The 19545-nt window shown below is 41.8% G+C and overlaps 1 protein-coding gene across 3 annotated transcripts in view; it reads left to right on the forward strand.

The window, feature by feature from the left end:
- The first annotated feature begins 509 nt into the window (after positions 1–509).
- The window catches only part of AFF1 (ALF transcription elongation factor 1), a 213702-nt gene continuing 194666 nt past the window's right edge, over positions 510–19545 (forward strand). For all 3 annotated transcript variants that reach the window (XM_081238196.1, XM_081238198.1, XM_081238197.1), the window contains exons 1-2: positions 510–591; positions 13536–13609. In XM_081238196.1, the coding sequence (XP_081094322.1) occupies positions 13572–13609 (38 nt within the window). In that variant the 5' untranslated portion in view covers positions 510–591; positions 13536–13571. The remainder of the gene's footprint in view (positions 592–13535; positions 13610–19545) is intronic.

Here is a 19545-nt window from a genome sequence, read left to right on the forward strand (position 1 = left end):
ATACAGAATCTGTTTCAATTGTGTAAGAGACTGCAAAAAGAGTCCTTGACACTTTAGTCAGAACTTGACCCTAAGCTTAATCCCGCTGTAAAGCGAAAGGGTACTTGTGTCCCACACCAGCCGCGGGGAGGGTCACCCATGCTGCCGGTGCGGTCACTGCAGTATTCCATCCTGAGAGGCTGCTCGCCCTAGATCCTCCCACTGGTCCCGGGGGGAGGGCCGAGCAGTTCCTCTCCATCTGGGTGGCGCCAGCTAGAGGGCGTGGGCCGGGCGGGGCCGGGGAGAGCGGTGGGGCGTGACCTCCTGGGGGCGTGGCCTCGCCTCCTGGGCGTTCCTGGGCCGCTGGCTCACAGAGGTTGCCAGCTAGCGAGCGGGCGAGCGCGCGGCTCCTGCGCACTCGGCCGCCGCCTGCGCGCGTCGTTGGCACAGCTGCGTTCTCGCCTCCGCGGCTGGGAGCCGGGTCCAGCGCTAAACGCCGCTGAGCGCCCTGCGCTCCCCACACCTGCGCGCCTTCCCCACGGCAACAGGTCAGGGGCGGGCGGAGGCGGCGAGGGCGCACGACCCGAGACTGGAGGACTAAAGGTCTGGAAGGTAAGCGGAACCCTGCGCCCCCCGGGCTGGGGGTCATCCTGGCCTGAACGCCGCGGTCGCTGACTTCTGGGAAGCCTAGGCTCTGCCGCCTCGCTGCCGGCTTCCCAGCACGCTGGCTCAAGTCGCTGGCGTTCCCGCTTTTCCAGTGGGAACCTTAGGGGAGAACGGGCGAAGGAGACGCAGAGCTCGCACCGCCCTTACAAATCCCGGCAGGTTGCGTCTAGAAAAACTGGGGAGGGGAACACAGGAAGGGACCCATCCTCCTTCCCAAAATCAAACGTTGGCCCGTGCGCCCCGCGTCTTGCGGAAAGATGTTCGGATTTTGGAGCCTGGTCCCTGGGTTGCGTAATAGAAGAGTCCCAGAAGTTTCTCAGGGGGAGTAAAAGCGGGGCTTTTCTCTCCTCCATTACGAGTTCCCATCCCTCCCGTCAGTCACCCCTCCCCCCTACGTCTAGTAGAGACAGATTGGTGGTTCCAATCTCATCAAATTGTGATTGAGGTGGAAGCGTGCGTCGGTGGTCCGCAGACTCTAGAGAGGGAGGAGAAAAGTTGGAGGCACCTTCTGAGGCTTGCTCCTGGCACACAGGGAGACGGCGTCTGCAGAACATGGTACTGGTTAATTTCCCTTGCCGATAATTTTTTCTTGATGTTTGATCCTCCAACTGCCGCACGCTAGCCCTCCGACTTTGCGAGCGCCGGGGTCGGCGAATTAGGAAGGAGAGGAATTGGAGGGTTATAGGAATCATACTTTCCTCTAATGTGTTGGGAGTATCGTTAATGAAGCTGCGAGGGACCTTCAAGGGTCTTGATATTTTCCTCCTAGGTTAGTCTTATAGGAGTTTACACACACAGACCCCATATCGTTGTGCAAATTGTCCCAGGAAGACCCTTGGCTTTGGAGGTGGAGGTGTGTCCGAATCTTTCGGGAGCTCATCTCTGTTGGGAGGTGAAGTGGGGGTGGGGAAGGCCTTACAGACGAAGTTTTGTTTTTTTAAGGGTGGGATGGGGTAATCTTAATCCTCTTGGTGTATGTTGGAGGCGGGGATGGGGATGGGGGATGAGGGATGACATACCATCAAGAAACCAGACAGATTTAAAACTTTAAAGGCGAAACCGTACATTAAGGCGAAGACCCAGTGTTCCCTGAGACGGTTGGAAGGTGAGAAGAGCTCAGTAATTGAGGCACAGAAACCTCAGGCAAGGGACCGGCCTGAGAATTTGGGGGATTTTGCTTGTGCAAGATAATTTCAGAGCAAGGTCATGCAGAGGTGGTAGAAGGAACGGGCGGTGGTGGGACACCCCTCCCGGACCAACGTGTTGTCAGACTCCGCCAGGGCATAGAAGTCACGAAAAAGAAAGACCTTTGGACTCGGGAGTCTAGTTCTGCTTAGAGGCTTAAGAATACCTAGGCATGCCCTGTTTCGATGTTTACTTCCTCTGTCTAATGTATTTCCTTAGCTTGCCTTTCATCTTTAGTGGCGAGGGTTCCTTGAGTGGATATTCTGGAAATAAATTCACAGGAGAGGTGAAAATTCTGGATGGTTTGCCTGCTTTCATTTAAAAGTGGTGTCTCTTGCCAGTGTCTGAAAGTATTTAATTTGAAGATAAATATGTAGAAGAGGAATGGAGAGAACTAAAGGATAACGACCCGCGAGAATGAAAGGAGACTAGGAGAGAAAGTAGAATAGATAAACTAGTACTTAAAAAACTAATTTGAATTCAGCTAATTTAGGAGAGGGAACAAAGGAAATGATTTGAGACAGATTTGGTCACTTTAAGACAAAGAGGTATTGAAGAGTGGGATACAAGGCTTTGAAAAAAAAATGAATTTAGATATTGGGGACTTCCTCCCCCCACCCCCGCTTCTTTTCTTTTTCTAAATAGAACTGACAGCGATGATGAGGCTAGGGATGTGGAACTTAAAGGTGTGTTACTGTGGACTCTTTGCTTCCCACTTGCAGGAAGAAAATGAACTGTTACATATCAGAGTTAATACGTCTTATTCATTCATTGTAGCAGTTGAATTTCTTAGCGTCTTTGGCATTTGCTTAACTCTTCAATTTAATCAAGATACGATTTTGAAGACTCAAAATGTGTTAAGACTCAAGTGCATTAATTTAGAATACAAAAATCATCAAGAGACTGAGAATTTACGGCAAGAGTAAAGCCCAGGTGATTTTCAACATTGCTTTCTCCTACAAGATGCAGAATATGCATGCGTTTTTTGCTACCAGAAATCACTGTTTCATTGTGGGGTTATGAGATGGTAAGTAGTTAGACTATGTCAAAACTGGCTTTCTCTTCTGTTTCCTTTTGGTTTCACTGAATTTTGCAAGGACTTGGTGGAGCTAAACGTAACTTTTTTATTGACTAAGATACTTGCTTAATTTGGTTTTGGATTACATTGGAAGAATATTGTTCGATTAAGGTATATATATGTATATATATGAGTTGCATCTTTATTAGGTACCTCTATAAATCACTGTAGCCATGTGATTGTTTAGTTGAAGTTATATTGCTTTGGGAGTTGAAAAGATGAGTTAAAAAAAAAGCTTAGGAAAGGCAAACTTGTTTTCCATATTTTAAAAAATATTTATGTATTTATTTTTGGCTGCATTGGGTCTTCATTGCTGCATGCAGGCTTTCTCTAGTTGCGGCGAACAAGGGCTACTCTTTATTGGGGTGCACGGGCTTCTCATTGCGGTGGCTTCTCTTGTTGTGGAGCACGGGCTCTAGGCGCGCAGACTTCAGTAGTTGTGGCATGCAGTCTCAGTAGTTGGGGCTCGTGGGCTCTAGAGTGCAGGCTCAGTAGTAGTGGCGCACAGGCTTAGTTGCTCTGCAGCATGTGGGATCTTCCTGGACCAGGGATCGAACCTTTGTCCCCTGCATTGGCAGGTGAATTCTTAACCACTGCACCACCAGGGAAGCCCCATTTTTTTTTTTTTTTTTTTTTTTTTTTTTTTTTTTTTGTGGTACGCAGGCCTCTCACTGTTGTGGCCTCTCCCGTTGCAGAGCACAGGCTCCGGATGCGCAGGCTCAGCGGCCATGGCTCACGGGCCCAGCCGCTCCGCGGTATGTGGGATCCTCCCGGACCGGGGCACGAACCCGCGTCCCCTGCATGGGCAGGCGGACTCTCAACCACTGCGCCACCAGGGAAGCCCGAAAGCCCCATGTTTTTAAAGAAGCAAACGAAAGGAGTTTCACATTCAACTCTGTAATTTGTGCTCTTTCATCAAACAAATTTGCATAATCCATTATGAAGTTAGTTGACTGTTAAAATTCCAAATCTTGAGATAGACTGTACTACTAGTTAAAAGGTAGAACTAATTTATATATAAATATCTGAATTATTATAAGACATACACAGGGGACAGTACACTCTGCAGATGTCCCTTAAGGTATAGCAACATAGCTGGGATATTCTCCTTACTATTGCAGCTCTACACTGAAAGCTGTCCTTCAACTTGAATTCATTGCTATCTTAGATTTGTCTGTTGAAGCTAAAAGCCCAAAGTTCCCCTATTTCAAGACTAGACCGTTAACTAATTTTTCAGGAGATCGAGAAAGTATGTTGGAGAGAGTACAAATTAAGGAACTGCATTTGCCATACATAAAGTTTTGTAAATAAATTATATTTTTCATTAAATTATAAATTCAACAATGATTTCTGTTCTCAAATGATATTTGACAGTGGTTTTCTAGGAGTCTCTTTTTATACACAATAGTAGCTTATTTAATATTTGCTGATTTAATATTAGATTTCATTAAAAGAGATTGCATAAACCCTGTAATCTATTTATTAAAATTCTACCACAGTGAAGAAGTAAATGTGGAATATTTAGTTCTTTGTAGGTGCACATCCTTTATTCCTGACTGTTTACAAGAGCACGAGAGATTGTCGTAGATGTGAAACCATGAGGCTCCTAAGGCCGTGAGGATTGCTAATAGGAGTTTCTGTCTTATGCCTTAGGACAGAACTCCTTCAGTAGTGTTCTCCAGGGGACAAAAATCAGCTGATTTTCTTAAATTATCTGTCCCATTTAAAACATGACTAAGGATTTCTTGTTCAAGTGACTTTTTCCTGTTAAAAGACTGAGATTATTGTGACAAGTGGAGCCCAGAGGAATCAATTACATCATTAATATAATACCTTATGTTCATTCCCAATACCTCATAAGTATCGGGCATCTTCTAGTGCCAGACAGTACTCTAAGTTTTGGAGAAACTGATAACACCAGATCAAGACAGAGAAAGAGCCCATGCAGGTGGAGTTTACATCCACGTAGCACAAAAGCTGTTTACCAACAGCTTTCACGTGACATATCATTTAGACCTAATTGCAACTCTGAAGTTGGAGTTCATTCTCCATTTTAAAATCAGGAAATTGAGTTGAAGAAGTTAAGTGACTTGACTCTGTGACTCAAAGCCTGCTGCCCTTTCTACGGTGGTACACTGTGTTGGCTGTGTTGATATGTGGTTTCCTGTTTTTCAAGAATTACAGCTTAACTCTCAAATATAAATAGTGTTTCTCCTTGGCTAAGTAATTCTTTCTAATCATTATGGGAATAAGAAAGCAGGTATTTTCATTTAGCATTATGGACATATATTTGTGACTCCAAAGGAGAATATGCAGACGTATTAAACAGACATGTGGTATTTATTTGCACCAAATAAAGATCCCTACCTTCCCAAAAATTAAATGCAAGGGCTTAGGAGCCATCTCCCTTAGTGCTTCAAATCTGTTATTCAAGTTATGAAAGGTCAGTTCACATCCCTATGTAAACCAGGATATACCATTTTGTTCTATCTTATAGATACAGTGAATATATGCAGAATATATGCATATGGCAGTGTTTTTCAAACTTATAGTAAGCATCAGAATCTCCTGGAAGGCTTTTAAGACACAGATGTGTCTCTTCCTCCCCCACTCCCCAAGTTTCTGATTCAGTAGGTCCGGAGTAATGCCCAAGAATTTGCACTTGTAACATGTTTGCAGGTGATATTGATGCTTCTAGTTCTGGAATTACACTTTGAGGACTACTGCAATATAACAGAGAATTTAAAAGCATGGTTTCTAAGCCAGACAGCTTGGGCTTGAATCTTGGATATGCCACCTACTAGCTGTCAGACCTTAGGCAAATTACTTAACTTCTTGTCAAGAACTGTTAAGGCTCTGAGATTTTACCCTGCTTTCAAGGTAACAAGCTAACCTGCCACAGTTTCATGGACTCTTGGGAATGGGTTTATTATTCATAATAATAGCTGTGGCCAGAGTATCACCATTTTCTTACACTGGTTCCCTAAGCCCCAGTTTCCAAAGAGGAGAGATGTGGAGAGAGTCAGACGTTACCTGCAAACACAGTGGATTATATTAAGGAGAGAAATCCTGATCTTAGGGAATCCTAATGTTTTATAATGGGCAGTAAGCATGACTGCCCTTTGTTCCAGAGGGAGACATTATCTTGATTATACTGGATAGTAAACCTGCTGCCCTTTGCTCTAGAAGGAGACATTATATTTTTCAAAGCTGTTCGCTATACAAGTATCTTTAAAGATTGTATGGAACAAAGGCAGTTGGTGCCTCTGCTTGTACAATATGCAGAAATGACCGATGGAGAGTTGGCTCCCAATACTTTTCCATTCCCTTATACAATGGAGTTAACAATACTGTAGTGTCTTCCTTACTGGGTAGTTGGGTAGGTTAAAGGTAATAAGACTTGGCAAGTGCTTGAAGCAGAACATAATAAGTGCTACATAAATATTTCCTATTATTACTCCTGAAGGAAAAACATTTGGTGTTTTTTTTAATGGTAAGTATTGCCTTATAAGATGAAATAATTGCTTTACTGAGTATCCCTAACTTTGGGTTCATTCCAAGAAACTTCTTTAATGGGTCTAAGTTCTAAAATGGTGATGATGCATTGTATGATAATCTTACCATTCCATGGGGAATGAGGCTTAAATATTTACTACCAACATTCATGTGCTCTCCCAAGTGTCTCCGCCTCCTTCAGTTATACAGAATCATGTGACTAATTCTGTCCAGTGGGTTGTCTGTGGGAGTAACATATATTCCTGGACTGAAGCATTTAAGTGGCTCTTATGACACTCTCCACCTCTATTTTTTACTATAGTAAACCCTGCAGCCACATTTTGAGATAGTGGAGCTTCCAACTTGGCTTTTTTCCAGCTTAGGTTTCTCAGTATGGAGAAAACTCCCTGCCTCCTTCTTACACCCCTCCCCTACCCCCCGCAATATGCAATGGACATAAAGAATAATCAGGAAATAAGTTTTTGTGCTATCAAGCCACTGAAATTTGGGGGTTAATTTGCCACTATAGCATAACCTAGACTACCCTTACTATATATTCCAGTGTATGTAATACCTGCCTACTGTGAGAAAGTTTGACAGTCAGTTATTTTAAAATATAGGCTCTGAGTATATATATGTAAAGCTGGACACAGAGCTTGCATTCTGTGGAGGAGATATAAACATTAACATATTTATTTACTTAGCATAAGTTAATTTCAGATAGTGGTAAGTACTATGAAAAGGTAAGTGTGGCCAACACTGTTCTTTTCTTCCCCGGTGCTCATTCCCATTTTTTTGTTGCTAAGAGAACCTTGATTGTGTGTGGGATTACATTGTGCCCAGCCTTAGGTGATAGATCATGTTTGTTCTCAGCCAGTGACAACAATTTGTATCCTGATTTACCTGCAGCTGGAGGAGGCCACGTGACCTAGTTCTGGTTTTTAGATAGGTTTGGGGAAGGATTCCTCTTCTGACAAAAGGAGAGAGATGTGGCTGACATAGCCACACCTTCCTCTTCTCATCTTCTGTCTGCCTTGCATGTTGAAAAGGCGTCTGGTTATGGCAGCAACCTTTTTGTACCATGAAATGACAAGCACAAAGACAGCGTGCTAAATATGGCAGAGCCAGAATTCCTGATGGCCTCACTGAACAGCTAAAATTATACCAGTAGCCACCCTCCTCTAGACTTGCTATAGGAGAAGTAGAAACCTCTATTGATTAAGCAGTTGTTACTTGCAGCTAGGCACATTCTGAATCCGTATAGAGTATAATGGAATAGAGCATAGGTAGGCAGGAGGGCACAGCAGCGCTACATTAGCTACTGGATTCAGGGGAGACCTCTTTGAGAATTTATCATTTGAGCTGAGACCTGAATGATGAGAGGGAGCTGACAAGGTGTGGGATGTGTACTTGAGTCTGGGGGCAGCACCAGAGCCCCCTAGAACAAGGATTTGAAGTGGAGAAGAGATAGTTGGGGAAATCATGTTCCATTATGAATTTCTAGGCATGTGGGCTTCATGTGGCACTGGAGAGCTAAAGGAATTGTAGGTGCTCAGGTCAGTTTGGGGCCCTGGGAGATTGTGGGGTGCTTGGGGTAGAGCTCTGGAGAATTCAGATGAAAACAGTGTATGACCCATGACTCACCCATGACACGTTGCCATTTACCAAGAGACTGTTATTCCTGGAGGGTATGTGTGGAAAAGGGGAAGGAGATCTGACCAGGGACTACTGACCAGACCAGACATCCTCTGGTCTCTGGACAGTTATTTTCCTAATATTCTCCTTTGGAAACTGGGTCATGGTCACGGGACTTTGAGACCTGCTTAGCGCTGTTTGTCCAGTTGAAAAGCTTCTCTAATGTATGGATTGTCCCTAGCATGTGCTTTGGTTGGCAGGAAGATAACTAGAACAACTACTACAACCATTTATTGAGTGCTCACCATGAGCTTGGCATTGTGCTAAAAACATTACACCCGTTTTATCTAACCCTACAACAACCCCACGAAGCCCCATATTACTGATGAGAAGGCTGAGACCTTGGGGGAGAACAGTGATTTTCTTGAGGTTATATACCTAGTAGGTTGCAAAGCAGGCCTTTAAACAAGCATGTCACAAAGACTGCTGAGAGTCGGTTCCCCAGAATGTGCTAAGTTTGGGAGCACTTAATGACCTAGAACAGAATATTTGAAAATATCCTGAATCATTTTTTCTGTATTCCCCCTCTCTCTTTCTTTCCTTGTAATTATATATGTATATGGCGTAAATGTCTATAAAACTTAAAAAAAATTTTTTTTTTTACTTGAAATGTTTTACCTATTTTCGGGAGAAAAGTAGTTTGATGTACATGACATTTTTATTTCTGAATAAATTTGCATTGCAAGAGGCTGGAAGGCCTATGAAGGGTCACTTAAATAGATCTGGCAAGGTACAGTCCTACATGCAGCATAGTCTGTTTCACTTATATAAAAAGTAAGATAGACATTGCTGACTTAAATAAGAGCTGCTATGTATTGAATGCCCATGATGTGTCAGTGTTCTGGGCATTTTAGCTAGATTTATAAAGCACTCTTCTCAGTAACTCTGTAAAATAGGCTGTTTTCCATTTTACAGATGGGAGCACTGAGGCTGGTAGGGCTTAATTTGCCCAAAGGGATCACCTGTCTCACTTGAACTTATTCTCTTTTTGCTGTATAGCACTATGTTATGTTATGTTATTTATTTATTTGGCTGCGCCGGGTTTTAGTTGCAGCACATGGGATCTTCATTGTGGCATGCGGGATCTAGTTCCCTGACCAGGGATTGAACCCAGGCCCCCTGCATTGGGAGTGTGGAGTCTTAACCACTGGACCACCAGGGAAGTTCCTACTCTGTTTCTAATATAGAGCCAAGTTGGAATCTTAACTGCTTTTTTTTAACGGGAGGATTTTAAACTGCCCCCCTCCCCCATTTTTTATTCTGCTTTGTCTTTATAATCTGATAGGAATAATATAAAAAAGTATGAAAACTTCAGGAAGACCTTCTGATTTCAATATTTATGGGCCAGTACATCCCTCTCAACCCTTATATTTAGGAAAAAAAATGTTTACACAGGTAATAAAGGATTCATAGCATATAGAATAAAAGATGAAAGTGCCCCTTTCCAGAGAAGCCACTATTAACAGTTTGGTTCTGTGTGTGTGTGTTTTGGGTGTGTGTTATGCATAAATATAAAAGGAAAGCATTTTCTTTTCAAACAAATGGGCTCACATTGTACATTTTGTTCAGCATCTTGTTTGGATACACCTATTCTTTTTTTGTTTGTTTTTTTTGGTTTTTGCAGTACGCGGGCCTCTCACCGCTGTGGCCTCTCCCGTTGCGGAGCACAGGCTCCGGACGCGCAGGCTCAGTGGCCATGGCTCACGGGCCCAGCCGCTCCGCGGCATGTGGGATCCTCCCGGACAGGGGCACGAACCCGCATCCCCTGCATCGGCAGGCGGACTCTCAACCACTGTGCCACCAGGGAAGCCCCAACCTATTCTTTTTGATGTGTCATTGTTTCTCATGTGCCATAATTTATTTTCCATTTCTGTGTTTATATGTGTTAGGTTGTTACCACTTTTTTTTTGCTATTATAAACAACATTTTATTGCACAAACCTCCTTGTACAAATGTGACTTTTTAAGAAAGATTTTTGAAGGAGACATTAACTGAAGCATATACTCATTGCCTTTCTTAGCAGTAGTTTAGGGTTATAACTTCCTGACTATAGTAGGCCTCCATTCTAACCTAACTAACCTTATATCTGAGTTGTGTGGCTACTCTGTACAGCTGTGCAAATCATACATACATCAGCATCTAAGCAGACTTTCACAGGCTGAATTTGGTCTTTCCTGTGAGACGTAAGAGTCAATAATCTGGTGATACGGCCTCCTTGCCCTTGCTTCTGTGGAACGGATTGAGCCACCATACAAGGTTATGAATTTGAATTGTACACACAAGTCCCTGGCTGTGCCCAGGGGCCAGATGCCTCCGAGAATATGTCTCTTGCACTTTGTACTTCACTCATCCACCCAAGAAACCAGTAGTGAGAGCCAGGGATTCAGCTGACTCCTTCAGTCTTGGATTTGTCAGTTCCTGGGACCATTTTTTAAAAAACAGGCTGGCTGGCTGACTTGCTTGCTTTATCTATCTATCTATCTGTCTATCTATCTATTTATAGCAGTTAAGTTCACAGCAAAATTGAGTGGAAGTTATAGAGATTTCCTGTAGACCTCCCTGTCCCCATCCCCACCCCTAGCTTCCCCCATAATCAACTGTCTCCTATTAGGGTGGTACATTTGTTACAATTGAGGAACATGAGCATTGACACATCATTATCACCCAGAGTGCTAGACCCTCTTTTACTACAGCTCTGCCTGGTTTGCTAGTCACTTCCTTTAAGCCTTTGCTCAAATGTTCCCTTCTCTGACCACTCTGTATAAAGTTGTAACACCTTACCTCCTTTCCTCTCTGGCACTCTACACTGTTCACTTTGTTTTTCTCCTTTTAAAGTCTAACATCTAGGGCTTCCCTGGTGGCGCAGTGGTTGAGAGTCCGCCTGCCGATGCAGGGGACACGGGTTCGTGCCCCGGTCCTTCGGGAAGATCCCACATGCCGCGGAGCGGCTGGGCCCGTGAGCCATGGCCGCTGAGCCTGCGCGTCCGGAGCCTGTGCTCCGCAACGGGAGAGGCCACAACAGTGAGAGGCCCACATACCACAAAAAAAAAAAAAAAAAAAGTCTAACATCTATATATTATGTTTCATCTTTGGTTACCTCCTGTAGTTTGTAAACTCAGCATGGCAAGTGCCTATTTCCTTCACTCTCTTATTCTTACAGTAAATACCCAGGAAATATTTGTTGGCTCAGTGAGTAAATGAACAAACAAGGGAACTCAGGACCACTCTGTCAGGTTGACATCCCTCAACAGCCCCCCCCGCCCCCTCCCTTGCTGCCCTCCTTTCTCCACCAATCCGCCCTGGGGTGGGCGCTGTTGGGCCGCAAGCAGGTGGGCCGTCCTCACTGGGAGGGCTGTGTTGGGGACTGCCATCATGGACTCTTGAGAAGGCTTTACAGTGTTAAGAAGGTTAATGCCAAAGCAAATGCCTACTATTTTATTGATAATTTGCTGTGGGCCAGCCCTGCATGTTGAGAGAGAAAGAGAGAGAGAGGGGAGGTGGGGGAAGGGGGAGGGAAAGGAGGGTAGAGAAAGACAGAGGAAGAAGGAGAAACAGAAGTATGTGTTTGAGGGACTTCCCTGGTGGTCCAGTGGTTAGGACTCTGCACTTTCACTGCCGAGGGTGCAGGTTCAGTCCCTGGTCGGGGAACTAGGATCCTGCAAGCTGCGCAGTGTGCACCCCCCCCCCAAAAAAAAAAGTGTGTGTTTGATGGACTTCCCTCATGGCACAGTAGTTAATCCGCCTGTGAATGCAGGGGACATGGGTTCGAGCCCTGGTCCGGGAAGATCCCACATGCCGTGGAGCAACTAGCCCGTGAGCCACAACTACTGAGCCTGCGCTCTAGAGCCTGTGCGCCACAACTGCTGATGCCCGAGCCCGTGAGCCTGTGCGCCACAACTGCTGATGCCCGAGCCCGTAGAGCCCATGGTCCCCGACAGGAGAAGCCACCGCAATGAGAAGCCTGCGGACCACAATGAAGAGCAGCCCCCGCTCTCCACAACTAGAGAAAAGCCCGCCGGCAGCAACAAAGACCCCATGCAGCCAAAAATAAAATAAATTAAAAATAATTTAAAAAATCATGTGTTTGAGAGAGGGAAAGTGAGAGAGTAAGGGGGGAGAGTGAGGGAGGTGATTGGGGTTTGAGCTGGAGAATTTAGGAAACTTGCCTAGGGCCACTATAGCCAGTTGAAGGAGTGGTCTCCTCCAAAGCATGTTTGACCCTGAACATTTGAGCTCTACTAGTGTGAGTTTAATTAGAATATTCGTAGCATCTGTGTTGCATTCTTTTGGGGGAGGAGATAGAGTGACAAGTGGTATCTACTAATATGAAACATTGTAGTCAGCAAGTCAGCAATTTTAATTTCATGGAGGGGGAGATAAAAGACCTTATCAAGAGGCAGAGTAGAGCTGAAGGACTCTATTCAGCGTTTCTTCAGCCTTAGGCAAAAAGTATAACAGCCTCTTAAAGTAGCAGACAAGCTAAAATAGTTACAAATTTAACATCATGTTTCCATTTGTATCAAATAGTTTGTTAAATTGGTACTAAGATAATTTGGTAACATACCCTTTGCCTTAAGGATGTTTGAAAAAAGAGAAACTATTTAAAGCAAGTTAGGATAAGAGCAGTAAATTTACAAATACATACAAGAAAGGGAAAAGGAAACAGCTGTTGATAGTGTTAACCATAGAGAGAGAGGTTGTTTCTAGAGATACACGAGATAGTACCAAGGCCATCTGCCCAGGTTGGATAACAACTTTTTAAAACCAGTACTGTTCTGAGAGAATGCTCCAGAATTGCTTTGGGGGTTAAGTACCTTTTATGAGTGGAAGTAAAATCTCAAGATTGGCTCTTAAACTGGGCCCACTTTTTTATTTAGTGTTGAATTCTTATGTGAAGATCAACTCTTAATTTTCTTTCTTGTCCATACTCTTTCACCATTTTCCCTTTTGACTCTAGTGAGGTTGTTGACACAACCTATTACCTTAAGCAACTTAACTTAAAACTGAGTTTCAGTTTTCTTATATATAAAATGGGGTATTTGGTATATGGTGTATTAGTATGTACCTTGCAAGTGTGTTGTAATGTTTACATGAAATTCATTTTTAAAGGGCTTAACACAATGCTTGGCACAAAGTAGACACTGGGGAAACGTTATTTCCTTTCTTCCTCCTCATGATACACTTGTGCACATTTTTTTCCTGGCTGAAATTGCTTTGAGTAGCAGCCTTAAAATTAAAAGTGCATTTGGCCAAAAGTGCATTTGGCCTTTGAGGTATGCTGGCCGGTTTGTTCACGCAACTTGAGAGTTGGTGAAGAATCATTCTCTTATTCGAATGGGAACTTTGAATTCTGTGTCCAATAAGATTTCTTACAGGTCAGGTGTACCGATGAGTTTACTTATGGGCTAATGTTCACAGGCTGCTGTGTCTCTTTCAGATGAATAGACTCGTCGCTTTCCACTGACTGGCAGCGATGGCATTTACCGGAAGAGTCAACAGCAGTGGCAACAGGTAACCGTGAAATCCACGATGCAAGGATGTGATATTTAATTTTATAATCTATTGTTCAAAGAATAAGTTTGGTCCTTTTTATTTTTGTGACTTATGACTCTCTGGTGCTGGAGAATGTGTGAAAATTTCTGTTTTCTCTACATGAAGTCAAACCTATTAGACTGGCTACATATTTTCTTTAAATCTAGTAGTCTCTTAACTCATTTCTTTAACATGTGGTTGTGATGTTAGATCAGCATCTTAATTCTCTGTTCAAGGTACTGGTCCAGATTACACTGATCTGGGAAAATGTACACCTATTCAGCTTGTACTGAAACAGATATCATGATGAAATTCGCCTTATCGTGAGAGCTTTGAAAGAGGGAATTCTGTCAGTTACATTTTATGACTTTCACATCTCTCCCTCCAACTCTGTACATATGGTTCTTGCATATAGTACATGACCAGGGTTGGTTGAGGGGAGCATATTTATATTCTGAAGCAGTTATTAAGAATAACCCATTTGCTATCCAGAAGGAATTCTTAATATCACTGAGCAGTTTTTATTTATACTATTAGATGCTCAGATACATATATATGAAAGTATGAGACATGTAGACTCAAACTTAATTAATATTTCTTGATGATGGTGACTAATTCTGGACCATTCTGATGCTTTCCTACTTCCTCCTCCTTTCTGGTTCATTTAGGAAATTCTTCCTGTACTCCAGGGGGTCCTGTTGGTACTGTTGTTAAACTTGGTACACTCTCCTCCCCCACAGAGGAAAGCATGTGACCCAGGCTGCAACAGTCCACATTCTGCTAGAGCCAGAGGGGAAGCTGTTATCATCCGTTTTTTTAGGCTTATTCATAATGTTTGGTTACACATAAGTTTTAAATTTTTATCTAGTTAAATGTCTTTTTTATGGATTCTGGTTTTGATTGTGCTTAGAAAGGTCTTTCCTACTCCAAGATTGAGAAAATAATGTCATGTGTTCTCTGCTGGCACTTGAAAGGTTTCATTTTTTGCATTTAATCAGAACTTGTAAGCTGGTGGCCTATGGGGCAGATCTGGTCAACAGATGGGTTTTGTTTGGCCTCTCACAGTGTTCTAAAAAATATATATCTACCAATGATTTTTACATAATGATCTAGACTTCCATCTTCTCTTAAAAAACTTAACAACGTTGGGTTTGCATTGCAATATAGCAACATTCAGATGGAATTGAATAGCTACTCCTCTTTTTGAGGAGTCATGAGCTTTCTAATTCAAAACTTCCCAAGTGGTGTGCCATTAGTACTTTTCAGGTGTGCCAAGATGTTGCTCTCCCCAACCAGAACTCCCACCTGATTTCCTCCTGCAGATATCTGCTTTGTCAGCTTGCCCCAGAGAGACTTGATGTTAAAAAAAAAAAAAAAAAGTTGGGGAAGCACGATGCTTTCTAGTTCACTACAATTCCCACACAGCTGGATTCACACACTGAGTTAGCTGCTTCACCTTCTTAACTTGCAACCCATTTTAGATCTTTGACTTTTTAGCATTTTGATCCATTTGTAATTAAAATTAGTGTAAAGTGTGTGTTGTAAATTTCCATATTAATAAGAAATGAAAAAAGCCTGCGGATGTTAGGGAGCCTTTTTTTTTTTAAGCAAAAGGCTAGCCAGTTGTTACAACATAATTTATTAAATCATCTATCTTTACTGATTTGAGTACTGTGTCCAAATTCCATCAGATTGTTGAGTCTATTTTTAGACTCTTTTGCTCCACTGATTGCCTCTTCTGGCAATGGTGCTATACTATTTCAGTGTATTTTTATAGGTCTTAATATTCAGGCAGATTCTTTGTCATTACTTTTCATTTTTAGAATTTTTATAGCTATTCACATCTGATTACATTTCCACGTGTACTCTGGAGTCATTAGTCATTTTCTAGAAAAATTGTTGGCATTTTGATTGGAGTCCCTTTGCATTAATCAATTAGATTTGAATTTGATAAAACATTAAAACTGGGTCTTTTTACAAAGAAATCTACATATCAGGTTAATGAAAATTTACGGGGTGAAGAAATTTTAAATTTCAATTCTAAGATTTTTTGGAGGTATGATTTTTCAACTATTTCTGGTTATTGACACTGCATCCAGGGTAATTTCTGGTAGGAGAATCAATTATAATAGTTAACAACGTCATCAGTGACAATTTAAAAAAGGTATTTTGAAGTCTTATTATTTACATATGTTTTCTATTGTTGCTAATTATTAAGTTAGGATAGGTAACTGCCCTTTGTAGTGACATTCTAGCAATTACAGAGCTGTTTTTATTATTTGTTACATTTACCTTTTCAGCTCCTTACCTCCCTGATGTGGTCCTTTTTAATTTTAACACCCAGTACAAGTGATAAGCTAGGGAAAATCCTAAATGGAGCTCTATTTTTAATATATACCAAATAGCTCACTTGTTTAAATGTTCAGTCATGGCAGTCTCATCTTTTAGTAGTCAAAAAAAAAAAAATCAAATTCATGTGGAACTGGTCCAGGACTAGCATATATTTTAAAGGAAACAGATGTGTATTGAGCAGGCAGCTCTAATTGCTCAAACTAAATAGAAGTCTGAGTGTGAATCCTTAGTTTGCTTAGGGCTATCAGAAGTCATAAGCGTGGACAGAATATTAATGTCATGTGTGAAGACAATATTTGTTTTAGTTCTTGTAAATAATAGGCTTATTCCCTGGCTTCCAAATTTATCAGCATTAGACATTATTGAATCTGATTTACTAATATTTCCCCTCACCTTCCTTCCCCTCCCCATTTTGTTCTTTCTAAAAATTGTCATTGGAGTATAACAAACTGAAAAGGGCAGACATTATTAGTACAGTTCAATGCATTCTCACAAAGTGAACACACTTGTGTAACCAATCAAGCAACAACAATACCAGCTCTCCAGAAGCGCCTCCTGTCCCCTTTCAGCTGCTGTCTCCCTCAAAGCCTGCCACTATTCTGACTTCTAACACCATGGATTTGTTTTGCCTGCTTTTGGTTTTTATTTAAAAATAATCATATAGTATATTCTTTTACGTTGTCTATTTAGTTTTGATGTTTACGTTATTTTCTTTTACTTTATAAACTTGAATATCTTTAACATTTATATGTCTTTATAATAAGGTATTTTAAATTAATGTACCATATTAATTATATTGTATAATCAATATTAAATTTAAAAAAATTTCCATCAACTTTTCATAGTCTAATGCGATAGTAAATTATCCTTACTTTTTTTCCACTTCTCTCTCCTCTACCCTCCAACTGTTAGCTCTGCTTTTAGTTTTAAATTGTCCAGATTGATAGTTCATTTTATTTTATAAGCATCTGTGCCCTTGCGAGCTTTGTCTTTTAATTGATAATAAAAGCTGAAAAACCAATAAGCATTATTCACATGATTTTGATTGGGAAGCAAAATAGTGTTTAGGGTTTCATTTCTCCTCTATGGGTTCAAAGTCAACCCAAGTACCACTTGAGAAATTTCATATTGATCGGGACAGATGAACTCTTTAGCTGAGTAAATTTCAAATTCGTGCCACATTTTAAATTCCTTCATCTTTGGGTGGTATTTTTATTTTTCCTGGAGTTTGTAATTACTTTTCTTTTTCCTTGTTGAAAGAGAGAACATGCCTTTTTGTTACGTCACTACCATGTTCCCCTTCTTACCCTTCTGTATGCATTAGGAGATTTGCTGATACGCTTTTCAGTTTGGGTGAAGATGTGAAGGATTGCGTTCTGTGAACCCTGAATCATAATGCTGTAGTCGTGGATTCTCTACTTCCCCAGGCGAGTCTGAAATAATGTTTAACTCTCCTAACTGAGGAGAGTCCTCAATTAGTGAGGAGGCTACAAGGTGTTAAGCTGATTAACACCTATTATATAGACAGATTTTCTTTGTGTAAGTAAATCAGGGGCCTGACATCCAGATGCTCAGGAGAGAGATTAATGGCTGTAGGCCGTGTTTTCCTGGAACAGTGATTGGCCTGGGCATTGTAAATAATCCACACCTGGAATTGTGAAATTTCCTGTATTTCCCAAGCAAGTTGTTTTAGGCCTGATTTACAAGTGCAATGATGTTTCTTATATAGAATGCATTGTTTCCCTTTATTTTAGAAAATGGTTCCTAAGTGTGAAGTATGTGTCATTGTCATATGTAGTTTTAAGATGAGTCATTCAGTTTGATGGCTGTAGAAGAGTTTGGTTTCAGACTCATCCCAGACCTGAGGAAATCTTTTTCAGAATTAGTTATTTCCCAAATGGATAGTTAAATTTTGGGGTGGGGGGGGTAGGGGGGGAAGGACTCAACTGTAGAAGTATTGAGTAAATTTACCAGTAAAATCCAATGGACCTGTTACTGCATGGGTGATATAGTGGGCTTGAGTGTGGAACTCCAGGGCCACAGCTTGTGTTTAGATCTCTGACATGTTGGTTACTTGGACAAACTGCTCAACTTTTAAAGCCTCATTAAAATGGGGATACAGAGAATAATGTATGTAAAGTGCTTATCACAGTTCCTGGTAAATCATAAGTCCTTGATACGTTATTAATTCTATAGCTCTGGTGAGGATGGTATAGTGCTGGGTTTCAGGAGAGTCAGTACCTTCCTCAATTCTACCTCAAAGGAGAAAGGCTTTGTTTAGAGGCAACTCTCTGGATGGAAGGGATTCCTTTGTGAGCTACTCCAGGAATAATATACATAGGAAGGAGAGTAATAGAGGAAATAGACCTTTAAAAAAAACAAAACACAAGAGTGTGTTTATTTGCAGGGCATGTGGATACACTTAAAAGTTTTTCTCTGGTCTATTTTACATTTAATATTGGCTATGGGATTGTCTTAAATCACACACAGGGATTGTAGAGGTCATCAAGCCCCTATGTTTTCATTCTTTTGGGTAGCTACTTAGGGGTGGAATTGCTTTCCTGTAAGGTAGATTTACGTTTAGAGTCATCTTAAGATTGTGCTAAGTTCATGGGCTTCCCTGGTGGTGCAGTGGTTAAGAATCCGCCTGCCAATGCAGGGGACGTGGGTTCGAGCCCTGGTCCGGGAAGATCCCACATGCGGAGGAGCAACTAAGCCTGTGCGCCACAACTACTGAGCCTGCGCTCCGGAGCCCGTGAGCCACAACTCCTGAAGCCTGGGCGCCTGGAGCCCATGCTCTGCAACAAGAGAGGCCACTGCAATGAGAAGCCCGCGCACCACAACGAAGAGTAGCCCCTGCTCACTGCAGTTAGAGAAAGTCTGCTCACAGTAACAAAGACCCAATGCAGCCAAAAATAAATAAATAAAATAAATTTAAAAAAAAACCAAAAAAGATTATTCTAAGTTCATAAGTCAGTGTGCCCAAGGTCAGTTTCAAGTTCATTTGTGTACGTTTTTTCTCTTTGTCTTTAGATCTGAATTCTACTAATGCTGTGAGTTGGAGGAGAATGAATTAATATTTTTTCAGTGCCTTCAGTAGAATGGCTACTAGTCCAAGCAGTTGGCATTGTATCATTTTAGGTGACACTTTGGTCCGTGGTGGTAGATAAGATGGACATTGTGTTGAATTGTTTAGGATTATACCATCTTTATAGGAACACTGATTTTATACTATCCTGATTTGGGGAAGAATCTTTTTTCTTTTTGGAGGGCTTCGGTTATAACAATCCTTTTCTTCTGAAGCTGTAACAGTCAGCCTCCTTTGGAATCTGTGGAACAGGTTTAGAAAGAAGAGCATTTCAGTTCCAGTTTCCTCTTTTTCAGAAGCCTGGAGGACATTATTTCAGAATCTGAATCTTGTTTTCTGTACCTCATGATAACCCTGTAATGTGGTCAGATTAGATAGTAATCTGCCTCTTTGTACTGGAGAAAGAAAAAGCCTGGAGAAATTAATAGTTGAATGTGTGAATCAGACTAAAGGGAATGCTGTGGCAACTAGTTTG

This window comes from Mesoplodon bidens (genome assembly GCF_964165515.1).
Source record: "Mesoplodon bidens genome assembly, chromosome: 1".
NCBI classification, from domain to species: domain Eukaryota; kingdom Metazoa; phylum Chordata; class Mammalia; order Artiodactyla; family Ziphiidae; genus Mesoplodon; species Mesoplodon bidens.